This window comes from Erythrolamprus reginae, chromosome 11 (genome assembly GCF_031021105.1).
Source record: "Erythrolamprus reginae isolate rEryReg1 chromosome 11, rEryReg1.hap1, whole genome shotgun sequence".
NCBI classification, from domain to species: domain Eukaryota; kingdom Metazoa; phylum Chordata; class Lepidosauria; order Squamata; family Dipsadidae; genus Erythrolamprus; species Erythrolamprus reginae.
Genome location: NC_091960.1, coordinates 2572343 through 2593984, shown reverse-complemented (window position 1 = coordinate 2593984; position 21642 = coordinate 2572343). Strand labels below are relative to the sequence as shown.

The following is a 21642-nucleotide window of genomic DNA, read 5'->3' as shown; positions in this document are numbered from 1 at the left end:
GTAAGGGGCGTGCATAAGTGCACCAGCGTGCCTTCCGTCCCCTATCCTAATGTTTCTCTCTTACTAGTATCATGTACATAAATATTGTTATCTCTTTGCATGCCACCAATACGTACTTAACAAAACAAACAAATAAATAAATAAATTAATGCAATGCCATTGCACCCCGAGTATTTTAGGGTTTTGTTAAAAATTACAAATAAGAGGCCTGCTTTGGAAGAGCGACAACTTGGACTCTCCAGGGTTTGAGTATTTGTGTTCTTCAGGTTGTAGCCTCCTTGCTGTCTTGTCTTTCTAAAACGTTGTAAATGTGTTGTCCTGCTTAGCTCCTTCGCTTTCTCTGATTTTATTCGATTGGGTTTTTGAATCCCCTGGAGGTGGTTTTTTTTTTCTGATTCGAACTGGCTTCAGACAAAGTCATTCTTCACGAGGTCGCTCGGGGCAGCTGATATCCTTCTCTCTTCTACACCTTCAGCCCAGCTTCCATCTATAACCTGCACAGGTAATCCTCGGCTTACAACCATTTGCAAGTGGTTGTGATCAAAGTCACAACAGAACCGGGGGGAAAGTTTGACTCATGAGGGTTTTTCACACTTAACGACCGCAACAGCATCCCCAGTGGCCTCATGATCAATCTTCGTTGTGGTTTATTTATTTATTTAAAATAATCTTTGTTAATTATTTACATTAAGAAACAAAACAAATGCCATAAAATAAACAAACGAAGTCAAAAACAAAAACAGAACATGACTTATACAGACATATAGATATCATCATTCACGACTACAGTTATATATCAAGTCTTAAACACTCAACAATTTGCACATTTGCCAACCTACTGGTTGACATTATTGTGACAGCTTTTTTAAAAAATCAGTTTTACATTGCTATATTATATCATTGTTACCTAAATCTTCATCTTATTAACTTCAGTCGTATTACCAAGTCATAAATTGTCCAAAGTTAATTGCTAGACAACATTTTAAAATTTATTTTGTATAGCTAGTAAACGAAAGGAATAACAAGATTGCTTACATTTTTTTTCCTTGCATGCTTTAAAATTGTGAGAAATTTGACTGTATTATAAATATTTAAGCTTATTTATTTATTTATTTATTTATTTATTTATTTATTTATTTATTTATTTATTTTTTGGATTTCGAGGCTGCCCTTCTGCAGGGGACGCCGGGTGGCTTACAGCATAAAACTAAAGAATATAAAATAGACAATAATAATAAAATCCGATCCTAAAAGCTACATTTGAAAATCCAAACATTTGAAACTCATCTAAAACCCCAAATTTTTCAAACCATTCATCTCATCACAGATGTACTATTTGGCTGGAACAGGGTGTCAACGCTCAACGGCCTACCAAGCCTCCTAGCAGAGATGTGTTCTTGAAAGTCCGGGAGGGTAGGGGCAGTGCAAATCTGTTTGGGGAGTTGGTTCCAAAGGTCCGGAGCCGTCACAGAGAAGGCCCTTCCCCTAGGCCCCACCGGGCAACATTGCTTGTCGACGGGACCTGGAGAAGACTGACTCTGGCCGGCCGCTGGGATACATGAGGCAGGAGACAGTCCCGTCAATAATCTGGTCCTAAGCCATGTCGGTTGTACATCGAGGACTACCTGTGCTCGAAGTTTTGAAGGGAAGATGGCGGTTCTCTCAGGGAAGGATGATCCCGGAAGCAGAGAAGGCAACGTCAGCCATAGTGGAAAAGGGTTTGGTCATTGATCTCAGCTGGGTCATATGAATCCCACTGAAGGAAGAAAATGCCTTCACATGAATGGGGAGGGTGGGCAGGCTTGCCAGTCCTTGCCCTCCTCACGCCAAAGTTGGATTCATACCTTCATTAATGACCAAGGCCACAGAACGGATGATGGACCGTCTCCTACCACTAATTCTATTAACCGTCACGGGCCAGGGCTGGGTCCTGGGTATCTTAATTCTTGCTTTCTTCCTGGTCCGTTATTGATCTCTATCCCTCTCCCACCGCTGTCTTGTTGTGCTGGATTTCATCTGCTTGCGTTTTCTTCGTCCCGCGCCAACCCTCCTTCCCCGTGTTGTGCGTCACACTCCGATCCCGTTTCCCACTAGCAGCGCAAAGGGCCGTCCTGCCAGAATGAGACGGTAAAGACCGTCCTCGGGCGCCCGACAGAATGGCAAGCGAGCAGAAGAAGCGCTTCGACTGTGGTTAATCCGAACCGTATGCGGTTCTCCCACCCTCCTCTCTGCTCTCCCATCGTTAACGCCACTCATTCCTCCCTTCCCGAGGTTGAAATTCCATCAGGAGCGATGGAAACGTTCGGCCCATCTGTTGACATTGAGCTGTGGCTGGAATGTCACAGATGTTGGTTTCCTTCAAGAGAATTTTGTGCACCTTCCTGCCTTCCTACACAATGGCATCAAGCCGTCCACTAACCAGATGCATGAAAACCCAGATTCTACTACTCCCCCGAGTCAACCACTGCAACCCTCACTACGGCTCGGTTCCCCGAGACCCAGTCCCATTCTCTGAATTACTGTATTTTTTGGAGTATAAGACGCCCCGGAGTATAAGACACATCTTAGTTTTTGGAGAGGAAATTAGGGAAAAGAATCTGGTTACCAGGTATTTATCTGGCTAGCGTCCTTAGCCAGCACATTATTTTATCCCTTGGTTACTTTTGCAAATATCATAGTCAAGTTAAACAGTCCAGTCATACACAGTCAAATCAGTCAATAACTCTCAATATCTTAACAATACTACAAGCCTTACTTGTACAGTTTACAAATACATAAACTATCATCGAACACACAGTTCTTACTACAGCAGTCACAATGAATCCGCAATACCAAACAGAGAAATAACAGAGAGAGAGAGAATCACACTTCTGGCTCTCTCTTGTGGCAACCTCCAGTACTAACTCTTAAAGCTATAGCGCTTCAATGCATACAAGCATTCATTGTACGCTTGTTTATATATTGCCAAACCCAAACTGTTATGTACATAGTACTCATGAAACCTCTGCAAGAAAACCACCAATCTATTTTGGCCTTATTTTGGCCTCATCAGCTAGCCATACCCACTGGGACGTGAACCTGCAACCTTTTCCTTGTAAGGCAGAGAATTATCCTGTAGGCTACAGTATCCAATCCCTTCAGCTCTGCACCAGGGAAGGGTTACATATTTTTGTGTCGAATCACCCTGGTGTATTGAAGGAACATCACAGCTCCTTATTTGCCTCTCGGCCCAACCCAGGGCCATTTCCAAGGCAGTAAATTTTATTGATAGCCGACAATTCTATCGGTATGTGTCATATATATATTTAAATTTTCAGGAGAATTCAGCCTCAGTGAGTCCTGCAGGGTTGCAATTTTCACCCAGTGTGCAGCTGTGGTTTTGCCATGTGGGTTGCCTTGCCCCGAACTAGCTTGTGCCCGGCACTGGGGAAAATCCCAGTTTCTATTAACTGCATCGCTCTCTGCCGACCCTCAGCTCATCCCCATTCCTTCTCTCCGCTCCTCCTTGCTATGTTGCGCCTGCTAATGTTAGCCAGTTCTGTCTCTTCCCTCCACCCGTCCCCTGCTCTAGGAGAGAAGGTGATGGCTGACGACCTGTTCACCCAGGACCTCTTCCGGTTCCTGCAACTCCTTTGTGAAGGACACAACAATGGTAAGTTTCGCCACGGTGCAAAAAGGATGTTGAGACTCTAGAAAGAGTGCAGAGAAGAGCGACAGAAATGATTAAGAGACTGGAGGCTAAAACATAGGAAGAACGGTCGCAAGGACTGGGCACGGCTAGTTGAACGAAAAGAAGGACCAGGGGAGACTTGATAGCACTGTTCCAGTATCTCAGGGGTTGCCCCAAAGAAGAAGGAGTCAACCTATTCTCCAAAGCACCTGAGGGTAGAACAAGAAGCAATGGGTGGAAACTAAACAAGGAGAGAAGCAACTTAGAACTAAGGAGAAATTTCCTGACAGTTAGAACAATTAACAAGTGGAACAGCTTGCCTCCAGAAGTTGTGAATATTCCAACACTGGAAGTTTTTAAGAAGAGATTGGACAACTGTTTGTGTGAAATGATGTAGGGTTGGACTAGACAACCTCCAAAGTCCCTTCTAACTCTGTTATCCTATCATCATCATCACCATCGTCGTCATCATCTTTTAATGACCCCCAAATCCCTGGTGGGATGGAGTGAGGGCAAATGAATGAAGCTAGCTAAATGTTTTTTTAATGCCCGGATACCTTTCCCATTGCCATTGCATAGTTTTGTTCAGCAGATATATTCTCAGTGTGCCCAGAGAGAGAAATATCTGCCTCTACTTAGACTCGAACTCACAACCTCCTGATTGTGAGGCTACAGCTCCACCTCTCGGCCAGCACACCACTCTCGATTACGGTGTCCTCAAAATAGTTAGGAATGGTTGAATGTTCAAAAGAGGAAAAATGGTTGCCGATATGGAGGTCCATGGAGGTCATGCTGACCAGCTAGTAAAATCAAGGCGGGGTTGATGGGCTCAAAGTTTCCATGTCTAAGTTGTGAGATGGACTTCCTCCTGCCCTCCACTTCACACATCCCCAACTCTATTGACTTTTCTCCATCCTTAGGCGAGGTGATGCTGACCAATGATATAATTTTTAATGGTGTCTCATTCATTCATTCATTCATTCATTCATCTACTGATTGATTGATTGATTGATTGATTGATTGATTGATTGATTGATTGATTTGATTTGTATGCCGCCCCTCTCCGGAGACTCGGGGCGGCTAACAGCAACAATAAAACAGTGTACAATACTAATCCAATACTAAAACGATTAAAAACCCATTAATATAAAAACCAAACATACATACAGACATACCATGCATAGAATTGTAAAGGCCTAGGGGAAAATATTATCTCAATTCCCCCATGCCTGACGGCAGAGGTGGGTTTTAAGTAGCTTACGAAAGGCAAGGAGGGTGGGGGCAATTCTAATCTCTGGGGGGAGTTGGTTCCAGAGGGCCGGGGCCGCCACAGAGAAGGCTCTTCCCCTGGGTCCCGCCAAGCGACATTGTTTAGTCGGGGATTGGGGATGCTGTTAACCCCAACAAAAACATGACTGTTATTTGTGACGAGTTGGACCCAGGTTACTTGGATTTGGGGCCAAGGTTGAATTCTCACCCATTGCCTTCCCTTGCAGACTTCCAGAATTATCTGCGGACCCAGACTGGCAACACCACCACCATCAACATCATCATCTGCACCGTCGACTATCTTCTGCGGCTTCAGGTGAGAGCAGAGACCTCCCAGGTAAAGGTGTGAAAGGGAGCAAGCACAATTTCTGCTCCTTTAGTAAAAAGAAGGACTAGGGGCAGTGATGGGCTCCTACGGGAACGGTCAGGAACGCAGTTCCGGTAGCAAAATTTGGAGCTCCACCCCAGACCACTGAAAGATGTCGAAACAAAATGCATAAGCCACGCCCACAGTGTGGTAGTAAAAATTTTGGTAGCCCATCACTGACTAGGGGTGACACAATAGCGGTCTTCCAGTACCTGAAGAGCTGCCACGAAGGAGAGGGGGTCAACCTAGTCTCAATATTTGGACACTTGGCAATTGGCAGGAGTAACATTATAATAAATCTTTAGAAACTGAGATAAAGGACATTTTTTGGCATCTAAAATTGCAACCGTATTCTTATTAAATTCCTGATTAATGCAGGAAAGTCTATTATTATGCCACTATCTAGTATTATCCTTGCAAGTGGTCCTGTAATATTAAGATTAGCATATTTTAAAGAAGCGAATGCTGGCTGGGGAATTCTGGGAGTTGAAGTCCAGAGATCTTCAAGTCGCCAGGGTTGGGAAACACTGGATTAGAACAGTGATTTTCAACCTTTTTTGAGCCGCGGCACATTTTTTACATTTACAAAACCATGGGGTACATTGAGTGGGGGTGGGGGTGGGGGCTAAAAAAAGTTTGGACAAAAAAATTCTCTCTCTCTCTCTTCCTCCCTTTCACTCTATTTCTCTCTCTCTCCCTCCCTCTTTCTCTTTCTCTTTTTTCTCTCTCCCTCCTTCCCTCTTTCTTTCTCTCTCCCACCTTCCCTCCCTCCCTCTCTCTCTTTCTTTCTCTTTCTCTCTTGTTCTCTTTCTCTCTCTCTTCCTTCCTTTCTCTCTCTCGTTCTCTTTCTTTTTCCCTCTCTTTCTTTCTCTCTTGCTTTATTTCTCTCTCTCTCTCTTTCTTTCTCTCTCTGTTTTCTTTCTCTCTCTCTCTCTCTTGCTTGCTTTCACTCTCTCTTGCTCTTCCTCTCTCTCTCTCTTTCTCTCTCTCTTGCTTTCTCTCTCTCTTGCTTTCTCTCTCTCTCTCTTGTTTTCTTTCTCTCTCTGAGCTTCGCGGCACACCTGACCATGTCTCACGGCACACTAGTGTGCCGCGGCACACTGGTTGAAAAACACTGGACTAGAAGACCTCCACGGTTCCTTCCGACTCTGTTATCCGGGATAACTGCTACATCCACAGCAATGGTTAGGAGAATTCGCCTGTGAGTGTTGGACCTCCATAGGATGTTCCTCCTCTCATGTTCTCTTCCTCCTCTTCCAAATATCCAGGAGTCCATCAGTGACTTTTACTGGTATTATTCCGGCAAGGACGTGATTGACGATCAGGGCAAACGCAACTTCTCCAAAGCGATGGCCGTAGCCAAGCAGATCTTCAACAGCCTCACCGAATACATCCAGGTAGGCCTTGGGAGATGGGGAAGTTCCATATGGAGAGACCCTTCTCCAAAAGGTGTTGCACCTCGGCCCTGGGCTTCCTTCAATATCCCCCCCAGAGGATGTGAACCTACAATAAGGAAACAATGAGTTTATGTTTCTCAACTTTGCAAGTTCAGCTCAAGGGCAAAACCTTTGTCATTTAGGGTTGGTCTAACTCACCTGGATCTTTCTGCATATGATTAATATGAAATGTGCCACTCCAGGGATGATTCTCAACTTTTATTTATTAAACATTAAACTCAGTCAGCTGAACATTTAAAAATGTACCACAATTGTTTTATTTATTTATTTATTTATTGGATTTGTATGCCGCCCCTCTCCGGAGACTCGGGGCGGCTAACAACAGTAATAAAACAATGTACAATAATAATCCAAGAAATACTAAAAATGATTTAAAAAGCCATTAATATAAAAAACCAAACATACATACAGACATACCACACATGAAATTGTAAAGGCCCAGGGGGAAAGAGCATCTCAATTCCCCCATGCCTGGCGGCAGAGGTGGGTTTTAAGGAGCTTACGAAAGGCAAGGAGGGTGGGGGCAATTCTAATCTCGGGGGGGCAGTTGGTTCCAGAGGGCCGGGGCCGCCACAGAGAAGGCTCTTCCCCAGGTCCCGCCAAGTGGCATTGTTTAGTTGACGGGACCCGGAGAAGACCCACTCTGTGGGACCTAACCGGTCACTGGGATTCGTGCAGCATTGTTATTGTTGTTATTATGTCTTCTCAGGGGCCTTGCACTGGGAACCAGCAGAGTTTAGCGCACAGCAGGCTGTGGGACGCAGTCATCGGTTTCCTCCACGTCTTTGCTCATATGATGATGAAACTGGCGCAGGTAAAGAGAAAATCTAGAGAGGGGGAGGCAGAAGGGCTGCTTGGTTTGAGCTCTAGAGGAGACCACCCTGCCTAAGAACACTGAGAAATCAAACCCTTTAAATCCAAAAGTAGATTTTCCCGCTAGCCGCCAATATCTTTTCCCTCCAAACCTGTAGCTCTGATCTCCAGTTGTTGACTACTTATCTAGCAAGAAAAGATTTGTACAGTGGTACCTCGACATCCGAGTTTAATTCGTTCCAGACCCGAGCTCGTAAGTCGATCAACTCGCATCTCGAACGAATGCCTTTAGACTTTGTTTTTCGTGCCGAGATAACCAGAAGCAAGTATTCTTGCACCACCTAGTGGAAGCTCGGCTCGAATCCCGAATTTGAGCTCGGGTGTCGAACAGAAAGTTCGCTCGCGTCGTGGCTCGTAACTTGGAATACTCGCATGTGGAGCAGCTCGTATCTAGAGGTACTACTGTACTCAGTTTTGGCTTGCCCTGTCGGTGTTGCTTGGTCTTGGAGGCTCTGTGGTTGACTAAAACTGACCCATCCAGCAATCAGCACCCACAGGAGCATAGATGAACTCCAACATTAACATCAGACCAACCTTCAAGAAGTAAATAAGATCCCAACGAAGGAACCGGCAAACAACCTAACATTAAACAACCCAACCAAAAAGCTTCCAAGGCTATTCCCACCAACTCTGGCAAGGGCAAACCACTAGTATATAAAAATAAGAGCAAACCCACTCTCTTCGGGCACTGGTGGTGTTACCTAGTTGGGTAATTAAATGTCTACAAGGAAACAACCAAGCTCATAGAGCTTCAAGGACCCTTCATTTCAACCCTGGGCTACAAATATTCCCCTTTATTGGCACCACTGCAAGTTAAAGTCTTTTGAGCTTGGAATGGTGGCTCCCACCTTCCCAGAGGTGTTTTGAGGGCAGGCTGACCATAATAGCAGGAGCCAAAACCTAGCCAAATAAATAAAATAAACATCTCTAAAGAAACCCTTCTGAATAATATCTTTTTTTCCAATGTGTAACAGACGACCCAACCCCCAGCGCTCCGAAATGGCGTAAGAACCTTCTCTGTGGTCTGCGTCCCTCCATCCCACCCCTTTGGCTGATCCTCTCAGTTCCCATGCTTCCCTTCCATCCTCACCCCCCTCCCCTCCATCCTTTGCTCTCCCTTTCCTTTCAATGGGCCGGACCAATGGATTGACTAAGCTTACATGGTGTTCCTTCTAGGTGCCTTAATAATCATTCAATAAAAACGCCAGGTAAAATGACCCGTAGAGATGTTCCGTGTAACATTCAGCTTAAATTACACTGACCACGTTGCAGAGTGTTAATACGACGTACCTAACTAGTTGGGTTTGGTAATATATAAAATCAACCGACAATGCATGCTTACATGTATTAGAACACTATTGCTTTAAGTGCTAGTGTTACAGATTGCCACAAGAGGGAGCCAAAATTCACTCTCGCGGCTCCTTTCTGCTCTTCTCTGCTATTTCTGTTGTGTCTATATGACTATACTGTAGTAAGAACTGTGTATTCAAATGATGGTTTATGTATTTGTAAGCTGAACAAGTAATGCTTATATTGAGAGTTATTGACTGGTTTAACTGTGTATGATTAGGATTGTTCTTGACTAGTATATTTGCCAAAGTAAACAATATTTTATACACTTAATGTATCTTGATTGTATTACTGAAGTATCGCTCGTATCTCTGGGCTATCAGCTGGGTATCTGCTAGACCGCCACGTTTCCTCTGTGTACGTGTATCTTTGACCACTCAGATATAACTCTGCACACTCCTTAATCTTGGTTATGGGCCCAGTGTGGAGTTTAGTGGACACAACAGAAATAGCTGAGAGTAGCCGAGAGAGTGAATCACGCTTCTTAACAGAGAGGAAGGGAGTTTACTGCATACGGGGAGGAAGTGGGGGGTTATCTATTAGCCACTCCCAGAATGACATGCATCCCCCTCCATCAGGACCCCAGGCCAGCTGGCTGAGCTTACTGCCTCCCCCCAAAAGGCCATTTCACGGACCCCACAGTTCAATCCTGACTTAACCAATTACGTCTCCCATCAAACCACCAAAGGCCTCCTACTTGGTTTACTTGAACGTGGAGGAATAGCATGTTTGACCTGGTTCCATTTTGCAGTGGCTGCTTCTTCTCATCCGTCTTTCCCTTCCTGCTGTGTCCTTTCTGCTTTTACTATCTCCTCCGTCTACCGGGAGGCAGTTGAAGGCTCTGTGCTTGACCATTGCTTGGCCTTGCTGGCTCATTTTTCTCATCCAGACTCATTTGGTAATAACACTGGCGGGCGAGCGGGAGGGAGGCATTGGGTGGAAGGACGGAGAAGAAGAGGACAAAACCCACAACAAGGTGGATGGACGGGCTTGGTTGCTATGGCAATGGGGGCCACTGTTGGGAAGCCTAAAGAGGCCAGTTGAGGACAAGTCAGACTGGAGAAGGCTCCTCTAAGTCAGTGATGGCGAAGCTGTGGCATGGGTGTCACAAGTGGCACATGAAGTCATATCTGCTGGCACGCGAGCCGTTGCCCTAGCTCAGCTCCAATGTACATCTGTGTGCTGGGCAGCTGAATTTTGGCTTGTGCAGAGGCCCTGGGAGGGTGTTTTTGGCTTCCAGAGAGCCACCGGGGGGACGGATGTGGAGGGCATTTTTACCCTCTGGCTCCGGCAAAGCCTTTGGAGCCTGCAGAGGGCGAAACACGAGCCTACTGGGCCACCAGAAGTTGGGAAACAGGCCGTTTCCGGCCTCCGGGGTGCAGGGGAAGCAGTTTTTAACCTCCCCAGGCATTGAATTATGGGTGTGGGCACTCGCGCATGCGCGATAGTGCGCAAATGCACGCTCTTTCGGCACCCGAAGGGGAAAAAAGGTTCGCCATCACTTCTCTAAGTCATTGTCAGAGCCTGGAGAACCATCCCAGCTTCAAGGGTGGGAGTAGGCATCGGGACAACTATGGCGAGAAGAACTCTTCCCAGAATTACCTCTTTCCCTCACCAAACTATCTCTTTGTTGCGCTGCCCATGAGGAGCATTTTCGGAGTGAATCTTACCCTGAGGTAAGGAAGCCGGGAGGGAGAAATTCACTCTGTGTATGTGTTTGGGGTTGCTCCCTGGTTGACATCCTCCAAAGAGAATGGGGAGGCTTTGGAAAAGAGACCTTGGAAGGTCGTCTGGTTGGGGACCATAAGTGGTCAGGTTGGATAAATTTAATCCAATGTTTTTTAACTTCTAAGATTCGGTGGACTTCATCTCCCAGAATTCCCCAGCCAGCATTGCTGGGGAATTCTGGGAGATGTAGTCCATGCATCTTCAAGTTGCCACAATTGAGAAGCAGTGATCCAAACTGACTTCCATCCCAAATGTCTTTCTAGACAAGTGGTTCACAATCTTTCTAATGCACTTCCCTTAATACACTTCCTCGTGTTGTGGTGACCCTCAACCATAAGTCTAGCACCAATTCTCCTCACAGAGCTTGAAGCTGATTGGCAGGAAGGTCAGAGGGACTCCCCCACTGTAAACGCCTGATTGGTCGGATTGTAAAAATATGTTCCAAGGCGCCAGAATAGAAGCTTTAGTTCGTAACGCCAGGGAAAATTTGTGTTTTCCCCCATGGACTTAGGCGACCCCTGGGAAACGGTCTTTCGACCCCCCTAAGGCAAGGGTAGGCAAAGTTGGCTCTTGTAGGACATGAGGACTTCAACTCCCAGAATTCCTGAGCTAGCATTATTGGTTCAGGAATTCTGGGAATTGAAGTCCACAAGTCCTAGAAGAACCAACTTTGCCTACCCCTGCCCTAAGGGGTCCCAAACCCCCAGGTTGAGAAGCACTGCTGTAGACTTAGTGTCCATGTGCTACGGGACCGCAGCCCAGGTTGTGTGAATCCCTCTTTTTTACCCATGGATTTATACAAGCCTCCTTCTACACATCAATTGATGGTTTTTGCATTGGATGACCTGTCTGGCCAGAAGCCAACTGGTGGGTGGATGAAGATTAGAACACTGATGGGTGAAGGACTGTCAGGGGGAAAAAGCCCCGGGAGATCCCTTGGGGAGGGGTCTCTCAAAAGAGGCCTCAAGTCCCCACCGGAGAAAGACGTCCCATTTCATCGCCTTCTGTATCTGACCCCTGCTTGTTCTTCCAGGATTCCAGCCAGATTGGGCTTCTGAAGGAGCTGCTGGACCTTCAAAAGGACATGGTGGTGATGCTGCTTTCGCTGCTGGAAGGTGATTCCCCTGGCGACCTTCTGGAGGAATCTCCGGCCTCCGTCTTGGCTTCTATTTTTTTTGTTTTAATTAATTTTATTTACATATATATAAACACAGCAAACAATACAAACATATACATCTAAAAAATTACAAAAACATTAAAAGAAGAATAAAAAGCGGGCAAGTCTGTATAATGGTACTAACTATGTTGGCTTCTAAAGGGCAGAACCACCCACCATATAAGATCTTAGGCTCCGTTTCTAGCATTCGAGTCTTCGGAGAAGGGCGGCATACAAATCTAATAAATTGAATGGAGTTGAATCTCCAGCTGGACTCTGACTGGGTCCCTCTGGCCAAATACTTGAAGGTTAAGGCTAGATATTGTTCTGGATCTGGCCTTGAATCAGGCTGACTGTTCCAATAATAATAATTATTAATAAGGGGGGACATGATCGAAACATTTAAATATGTCAAAGGGTTAAACAAGGTCCAGGAGGGAAGTGTTTTTAATAGGAAAGTGAACGCAAGAACAAGGGGACACAATCTTAAGTCAGTTGGGAGAAAGATCAAAAGCAACATGAGAAAATATTATTTTACTGAAAGAGTAGTAGATGCTTGGAACAAACTTCCAGCAGACGTGGTAGATAAATCCACAGGAACTGAATTTAAACATGCCTGGGATAAACATATATCCATCCTAAGATAAAATACAGAAAGTAGTATAAGGGCAGACTAGATGGACCAGGAGGTCTTTTATGTTTATAATAATAATAATAATAATAATAACAACAATAATAATAATAATAATAATAACAACAACAACAACAACAATATAATAATAATAATAATAATAATAATAATAATAATAATAATAATAATATTTCGGTTCTCGACATTACTGCTCCGGTACAGAGAAAATGCATTCAACTCTTTCAGGCTAAATTACAAAGTTATAAATCTCTCTAATTAACAAGCTGTCTGTTAAAAAGCAGTATATCATGCAATGGAAACGCTCGCTTATTTGGGAGAGACGACATAAATCGCCATCTTGGTTGAGTTCACTTTGACAAAAGCATCGTCTCTGACGTTAAATTCCAGAAGTGATGAAATTAATTAATTAATTTACACTCTCTGAAATAGCATATGAAAATTTCTTCCCACCGATTTCTTCCTGTCTTTTCTGCAACTTTCTGAACTTTGGGTTTAACCAAGGACCATCTTCTAAACTCGAACTGTCAGAAGAAACATAAGTTTGCATACTTTCGTCTGACGGCTGATCTGTTTCGCTTTCCTCAATAGCTTCCCCCACATCTCTTTTTTTAAAAATAATCTTTATTAAATATTATCATTTTTTAAAAATTAAGGTGGGGAAACAAACATAGGAAAAAATTTACAAAGTATGTACTATTGACAAATCATGATAACAGATATATGTATATATTTAGTCATCAAAATAGAAAGTCAAGTATAAAAGAGCATAAAAGGGAAAACACAAAAGGGATAGAAAAGGAGGTAAAAAGGAGCTTCCCCCACACATCTCTTAAATCAGGGTAATTGACAGCTTCTACATCATCTCCGTCTTCTGAATCTGAAAATTCTAAAGGCTGACAGGGAACACACACAACAGATATAGCGAGGGAAGTGGGGGTAGCAAGTTTATGCACTATTTATTGAACACATAATAGTTTTTTTTTTAAATTGTCCTTCCGTCTTTATTAATTTGCGTCCTTGATGTCCTTCCTCAGGAAATGTGGTGCACGGCACCATCGCTCGGCAGATGGTGGACATGTTGGTGGAGTCCTCCAGCAACGTGGAGATGATCCTCAAATTCTTTGACATGTTCTTGAAACTGAAGGACATTGTGGCATCCGACGCCTTCCGGGATTACATCACGGATCCTCTGCGGGGCCTCATCTCCAAGAAGGATTTCCAGAAGGCCATGGACAGTCAGAAGCAGTACACGCCATCGGAGATCCAGTTCCTCCTCTCTTGCTCGGAGGCTGATGAGAATGAGATGATAGACTACGAAGAGTTTGCCAACCGCTTCCAGGAGCCCGCCAAAGACATTGGCTTCAACATTGCGGTGCTGTTGACCAACCTCTCGGAGCACATGCCCCACGACGCCCGCCTGAAGACCTTCCTGGAACTGGCCGAGTGCATCCTCAACTACTTCAGTCCCTTCCTGGGCCGCATTGAGATCATGGGCTCCAGCAAACGCATCGAGCGCATCTACTTCGAGATCAGCGAGGCCAACAAGACCCAGTGGGAGATGCCCCAGGTCAAGGAGTCCAAGAGGCAATTCATTTTCGATGTGGTCAACGAAGGGGGCGAGTCGGAGAAGATGGAGCTCTTCATCAACTTCTGCGAGGACACCATCTTTGAGATGCAGATCGCCTCCCAGATTTCGGAGGAGGAAGGAGAGGAAGAGGAAGAGGAGGAAGAAGAAGCAGAAAGCGCCGAAAGTGGGGAAGCGGAGAACGCGTCGGCGCCTTCGGAGGCGTCTTCGGTTTTCGGGGAGTTCCTGGAGAGCATCGTGAATTTCTTCCGCATGTTCACCTATCGCAACATCCGCCGACAGTTCCGCAAAGTCAAGAAGATGACGGTCAAAGAGATGGCGGTGGGAGTGGCCAACTTCATTTATACCATCTTAATGGCCATCCTCATCTTCTTCTACAACGTCTTCAAGGGCTTCTTCCTGCTCATCTGGAACACCCTCTTTGGTGGCGGCTTGGTGGAGGAAGCCAAGAAGCTCACCATGACCGAACTCTTGGCCAGCATGCCCGATCCAACTCAGGACGAGGTTCACGGGGACGTTGCTCCTTCCGAGGAAGAAGAGCAGGTGACGGAAGAAGGAGAAGAAATCAATATCGCGGAGCCCGGCAAGGAGGAAGCATCCGTGGAAGGCGGAGACGGTTTTGGAGGGGATCCAAAGAAAGAGCATTTCCGTTCGATGGCCGTGGACGCACCAGGCGGGCTTGGAGATATGGGGGACACCGCCCCAGCGGAACCTCCCACCCCTGAAGGGACACCCATCCTCATGAGGAAATTGGTACGGTTGGGGTTTGAATGGGTGGGAGTTGCTGGGAAGGTCCAGTGTGGACCAAGAGGGAAAGGGAAGGAGGATAGGGAACGTGGGCCTAAGACAGACTTGGGCAAGGGGTGGCCTGTGGGCCGCATCCAACCCGCCCGCTGTCTGTGACCGGCCCACTTACTATCTGTGACCGGTCCGCGGAGTTTGGGGTCCACTCCAGTGCGAGGATGAAAGAGCTCACCTTGTCTGCCGGAACTCCTCCGGGTCTGGGTCTTTACAGTATTGGGTAGAACTGAGTTAATTATATTAATCCGGCCCTCTAAAACCATCCCAATTTCTCATGCGGCCCCATGGCATAGAGGAGAGACAGGGGATGGTAGATTCTTAGGAATCTGGAGAGGTCAACCGTGGATAATCTAAGAGTAAAGTGTTGGGGGTTAAGGGATGACACTACGGAGTCCGGTCATGAGTTCCACGCTTCGACAACTCCATTAGTAAAGTCATATTTTTTACAGTCTAGTTTGGAGCGGTTAATATTGAGCTTGAATCTGTTATGTGCTCTTGTGGTGTTGTGGTTGAAGCTGTAGTAGTCATTGACAGGCAGGACATGATCTTGTGGGCAATACTTAGATCCACTTATTAATCCACATTTTGCTTCTTCAAGCAACAGGATGCCATTGTAGCACTGAGTGACGCACTTCAAGAAATCTTGTGATCTCTTCCTTTCCGAGTCATGTTTTTTTGTTTCGTCTCTTGGATCGAACTCGTTGACGGATGCTCTTGTGTTTCTCCAGCTGAAAAGAGAAGCAGGGGAGGAGGAACCAGACCCGGAGATGGAGAAGATGGAGGAACCCCCAGCAGAACCAGAGAAAGCTGAGTTGAGTGGCTTGGAGGTCCATCTGGGGTTGCCAAGTTCATCAGATACCACCACCGCCCCAAAACCATAAGGCAGAAGTTTTCATTGCCTAAGGCAGGGGCCTCCAAAGTTTAAGACTTGTGGACTTCAACTCCCAGAATTCCTCAGCCAGCCATGTTGGCTGAGGAATTCTGGGAGTTGAAGTCCCCAGGTCTTAAAGTCACCAACTTTGGAGACCCCTGCTTAAAAGCATCACACTTTGGACTATTGGTAGTCCTCGACTTACAACCATTCATTTGGCAACTATTTGAATTTAACACAACCGCCCTGGAATAAAAAAAAGAGATTGCTTTCCCAGATATGCCCATGTCTCGTCAACACTCCGCAGCCTGCACTGTCTGCCGATCAGTTTCCGGTCAATGATCTATAAAGCCCTACGTGGTATTGGACCAGAATACCTATGAGACCTCCTGCTGCCGCACAAATCCCAGCGGCCGATTAGGTCCCACAGAGTTGGCCTTCTCCGGGTACTGTCGACTAAACAATGCCGTCTGGCGGGACTCAGGGGAAGGGCCTTCTCTGTGGCGGCCCCGGGCCACTGGAATCAACTCCCCCTGGAGATTCAAACTGCCCCCCCTCATCGCCTTCCGCAAAATGCTAAAGACCCATCTCTGCCGTCAGGCGTGGGGGGATTAACCTCCCCCCTTCTTCTCCTCCTACCTCTATATTGATTAGCTGGACCGAGTGTATATGATTGTGTAGTTCAGTGTTTCCAAACCTTGGCAACTTGAAGATATCTGGACTTCAACTCCGAGAATTCCCCAGCCAGCATTTGGGCATGGATAGCCTAGAGAAAAGGAGGGCCAGAGCGGACATGATAGCAGTCTATAAGTATACGAGGGGATGTCACAGAGAGGAGGGGATCACTTTATTCTTCAGGGCACCAGAGGGCCGGACGAGGAACAACGGCTGGAAGCTGACCAAGGAGAGATTCAACATGGAGATAAGGAGGAACTTCCTGACGGTCAGAGCGATCAACCAATGGAACAACCTACCAGCGGACGTTGTGAACTCCAACACTCTGGACATTTTTAAGAGAAGATTGAACTGCCACTTGACTGGTGTGCTATAGGGTTCCTGCTTGGGCAGGGGGTTGAACTCGATGGCCTTCATGGTCCCTTTCAACTCTAACAATAAATAAATAAATAAATAAAAGTCCAAATATCTTCAAGTCGCCAAGGTTGGGAAACACTGGCGTAGTTAATGGGTTTTTATGACAACATATTTTAATTTAGCTTTAAATTTTTAACGTTAGATTTGTATTGTACTGTATTGCTGCTTTGTTATGAGCTGCCCCGAGTCTTCGGAGAGGGGTGGCTTTCAAATCTAATCAATTCAATTCAAGAGCGCCAACCCCCGCCTGGAAGGGTTGTGTGATAAATCCACCACATGGTTTTTGTGTCTCCCTTGCTCCATCTAGTGCGGAAAATGGAGAGAAGGCTGCCAGAGAAGAAGTGGAGAAGAAAGAGGAAGAGAAAGAGAAGAAGGAGGAAGAGGCACCGATCCCACCACCGTCCCAGGAGGAGGAGGAGGAGAAGAAGAAGAAGAAGGTGGCCCAGCGGTCCGAGAAGAAAGAAGAGGAACAGGGAGGCTCCGAGTTCTGGAACGAGTTGGAGATCCAGAGGGTCAAATTCCTGGTAAGGGGTCTCTCTTGGTTTCTTTATTTTTTCCCGGGTATAAAATTTTTCTTTATTTTTCTTTCAGCATACAATAAAAAACACAGAATCAATGCTTAGAATAATAATTAATAATATTTCTTAGATATGTTAAACATTCAGAAAGAGAAAAAAGCGCTAATAATATTTTCAGTATGTATTTTTTATCCTCTTCTTTGCTAAGTTAATTAAAATTAACCACACATGAGATATATTTCACCTACAAATAACAATATTATAAAATCCAGTCTCTCTTGGTTTAATTGATGTGCAGGGCAGGAATAAGATTCGTTGCTCTTAGATAGGACTCACAACATAAAAAGCATAAACAGCAGCCAAGGAGCTGAGGTAGAAACATAGAAGACTGGCGGCAGGAAAAGACCTCCTGGTCCATCTAGTCTGCCCATATACTATTTCTTGTATTTTATCTTAGGATGGATCTATGTTTATCCCAGGCATGTTTAATATTCAGTTTCTGTGGATTGACCAGCCACGTCTGCTGGGAGTTTATTCCAAGCATCTACTCCTCTTTGACCTCAAATTGTGGCCCCTTGTTCTGGTGTTCACTTTCCTATTAAAAACACTTCCCTCCTGAACCTTATTTAACCCTTTGACATATTTAAATGTTTAGATCATGTCCCCCCTTTTCCTTCTGTCCTCCAGACCAGTGATTTTCAACCTTTTTTGAGCCACGGCACATTTTTTACATTTACGAAACCCTGGGGCACATTGGGGGGGGGGGGGGGGGGGGGGGCAGGGCACTAAAAAAGTTTGGACAAAAAAAATCTCTCTCTCTCTCTCTCTTCCTCCCCTTCACTCTATTTCTTTCTGCCTCCCTCTTTCTCTCCCTTCCTTCCTCTTTCTCTCTCTCTCTCTCTCTCTCCATCCCTCTTTCTTTCTCTTCCTTCCTTCCTCTCTTTTTTGCTCTCTTTCTCTCTCCCTCCCTCCCTCCCTCCCTCTATGTCTTTCTCTCTCTCTCCTTCTCTCCCTCTTTCTCTCTCTCTCTTTCTTTCTTTTCTCTCTTGCTCTCTCTCTCTTTCTCTCTCTCTTTCTTTCTCTTGTTTTCTCTCTCTCTTGCTTTCTTTCTCTCTCTCCCTTGCTTTCTTTCTCTCTTGCTTTCTTTCTCTCTGAGCTTCGCGGCACACCTGACCATGTCTCGCGGCACACTAGTGTGCCACGGCACACTGGTTGAAAAACACTGCTCCAGACTATATAGATTGAGTTCATGAAGTCTTTCCTGATACGTTTTAGGCTTAAGACCTTCCACCATTCTTGAAGCCCGTCTTTGGACCCGTTCAATTTTGTCAATATCATTTTGTAGGTGAGGTCTCCAGAACTGGACACAATATTATTCCAAATGTGGTCTCACCAGCGCTCTATATAAGGGGATCACAATCTCCCTCTTCCTGCTTGTTATAACTCTAACTATGCAGCCAAGCCTTCTGCCCACTTTCCCCACTGCCTGACTGCACTGTTCCTCCATTTGGAGACTGTCAGAAATCACGACCCCTAAATCCTTCTCTTCTGAAGCTTTTGCTAACACAGAACTGCCAACACAATACTCAGATTGAGGATTCCTTTTCCTTTTTTACATTTAGAAACATTCAAAATTAGCTTAAACATGTAAAACAACTAAATCTGGGACTTGGAAAGAGTTTGATTGTGAGACTTTGACCTTTCTGAAGCAGAGCAACCGTCATGTGACACCTAACCTTCTCTTCTCATCCTTTCAGAACTACCTGTCCAGGAATTTCTACAACCTGCGCTTCCTCGCCCTCTTCCTGGCCTTTGCCCTCAACTTCATCCTGCTTTTCTATAAGGTAAAAAGATTTTGCGGATTGTTGGGAGTTGTCTCTTGGGGCCAGAGATGCAAGAACCCGGTTATCAGGGCTCCTCCAAATCTCCAACAGGATGGTTGTTTGCAATATTCGGCACGTTTTCACTGAAAAAAACTCAAGTGGCTTATCAGCATGATTGGGGTGTGATGCGTTAACATAGAAACATAGAAGATTGCCGACAGAAAAAGACCTCCTGGTCCATCTAGTCTGCCCTTATACTATTTCCTGTATTATATCTTAGGATGGATCTATGTTTATCCTAGGCCTGTTTAAATTCAGTTACTGTGGATCTACCAACCACGTCTGCTGGAAGTTTGTTCCAAGCATCTACAACTCTTTCAGTCAAATAATATTTTCTCATGTTACTTCTAATCTTTCCCTCAACTAACCTCAGATTGTGCCCCCTTGTTCTTGTGTACAGTTTCCTATTAAAAACACTCCCCTCCTGAACCCTTTAACATATTTAAATGTTTCGATCCTGTCCCCCCTTTTCCTTCTGTCCTCCAGACTAGACAGATGGAGTCCATGAAGTCTTCCCTGATAAAAGTTTTATGCTTAAGACCTTCCACTGTTTTTGTCGCCCTTCTTTGGGCTCATTCAATTTTATCCATATCTTTTTGTAGGTGGGGTCTCCAGAATTGGACACAGTATTCCAAATGTTGTCTCGCCAGCCCTCTATACAGCGGGATCACAATCTCCCTCTTCCTTCTTATTTTAAGTGTTTAAGTGACACCTTAATTTATTTGGCTTCATGCTGTCCGCTTCCAACATTTTTAGACACAGTTCTACGGCCTTCCTCCAGCGAGACACAAGGGCACGTATGCCCTGTTGGTACCACTCCTTGTTCTGGTCACTAAGCGACTAACCATATTTCTGTCGACTGCAGATTCTCCATAAACTGTACACAAACATTTGTGAATGTTCCCAACAGTTTCTTTCTCCGCAGTGAGAAATTCAATGACGACACGCTGCCTGTAACGTACATCACTTACAGACGCCATTTCGAAACACAGCTGCAGCTACGCTATCTGTCTGGAGAAACACAAAATTTACACACGCACTCCTGGCAATTCAAATAATGTATATCTAAAGTTTCGCATTCGTACCATTACTGTAGGCTGAGAAAAAACAATGTGGTGCATAACTTTCTGGGCAACCCTCGTAGCTTTTCCTCCTTTAGATCCTCATCTTGGTTTCATCTTTCTTGCGTCTCTCTCTGTCCTTCAATTTCCTAGGTGTCGGACACACCGCCTGGTGAAGAAGAGTTTGAGGGCTCTGGCCTTGAAGGCGACCTGGATGCAGGATCCGGGGCAGGTTCCGGCTTCGGGGGAGAGGACAACGGTGGCAACGGGGACGGCAACGGCAACGGAGACGAGGACGAAGAAGACAGCGTGGTCTACTTCTTCCTAGAGGAGAGCACGGGATACATGCAGCCAGCCTTACAATTCCTGTCCATCATTCACACCCTGGTGGCCTTCCTCTGCATCATCGGCTACAATTGTCTCAAGGTGCCCCTGGTCATCTTCAAGCGCGAGAAGGAGCTGGCCCGCACGTTGGAGTTTAGCGGGCTATACATCACGGAGCAACCGGAGGACGACGACATCAAAGGCCAGTGGGATCGTCTGGTGCTCAATGCTCCGTGAGTGAAGGAAGGGAGGACGGGTTATGGAGGGACTCAGAACTATCCCTTCACTACCCAAGCTGTAAACTGTAAGCTCACACCCCTTACTATGCAATTCCTCTTGCCTTCTCAGCAATCTCCTATAGCGAGGATCTATTCATTCATTCATTCATTCATTTTATTTATTTATTTATTTATTTATTTATTTCTTAATTAATTAATTAATTAATTAATTAATTAATTAATTAGATTTGTATGCCGCCCCTTTCCGTAGACTTGGGGCGGCTCACAACACAATAAAACAGTTCATGACAAATCTAATAATTTACAATTTAAAATTTAAAATAGTTAAAAAAAAACCATTTTTAAACAGACACACCTACAAACATACCATACATAAATTATATAGACCCGGGGGAAATATGTCAATTCCCCCATGCCTGACGACAAAGGTGGGTTTTGAGGAGCTTACGAAAGGCAAGGAGGGTAGGGGCAGTTCTAATCTCTGGGGGGAGCTGGTTCCAGAGAGTCGGGGCCGCCACAGAGAAGGCTCTTCCCCTGGGGCCCACCAACCGACATTGTTTAGTTGACGGGACCTGGAGAAGGCCCACTCTGTGGAACCTAATCGGTCGCTGGGATTCGTGCAGCAGAAGGCGGTCTCAGAGATATTCTGGTCCGGTGCCATGAAGGGCTTTATAGGTCATAACCAACACTTTGAATTGTGACCGGAAATTGATCGGCAACCAATGCAGACTGCTCTCGAAGCTGCA

The 21642-nt window shown here is 45.4% G+C and overlaps 1 protein-coding gene across 1 annotated transcript in view; it reads left to right on the top strand.

Annotated features, from left to right (window-relative positions):
* The window catches only part of LOC139174151 (ryanodine receptor 1-like), a 161260-nt gene that overhangs the window by 108794 nt on the left and 30824 nt on the right, over positions 1-21642 (top strand). Inside the window, exons 82-91 of the mRNA XM_070764289.1 lie at positions 3572-3652; positions 5167-5255; positions 6575-6703; positions 7473-7577; positions 11748-11829; positions 13557-14860; positions 15637-15719; positions 17179-17395; positions 19147-19233; positions 20487-20890. Of these exons, the coding sequence (XP_070620390.1) occupies positions 3572-3652; positions 5167-5255; positions 6575-6703; positions 7473-7577; positions 11748-11829; positions 13557-14860; positions 15637-15719; positions 17179-17395; positions 19147-19233; positions 20487-20890 (2581 nt within the window). The remainder of the gene's footprint in view (positions 1-3571; positions 3653-5166; positions 5256-6574; positions 6704-7472; positions 7578-11747; positions 11830-13556; positions 14861-15636; positions 15720-17178; positions 17396-19146; positions 19234-20486; positions 20891-21642) is intronic.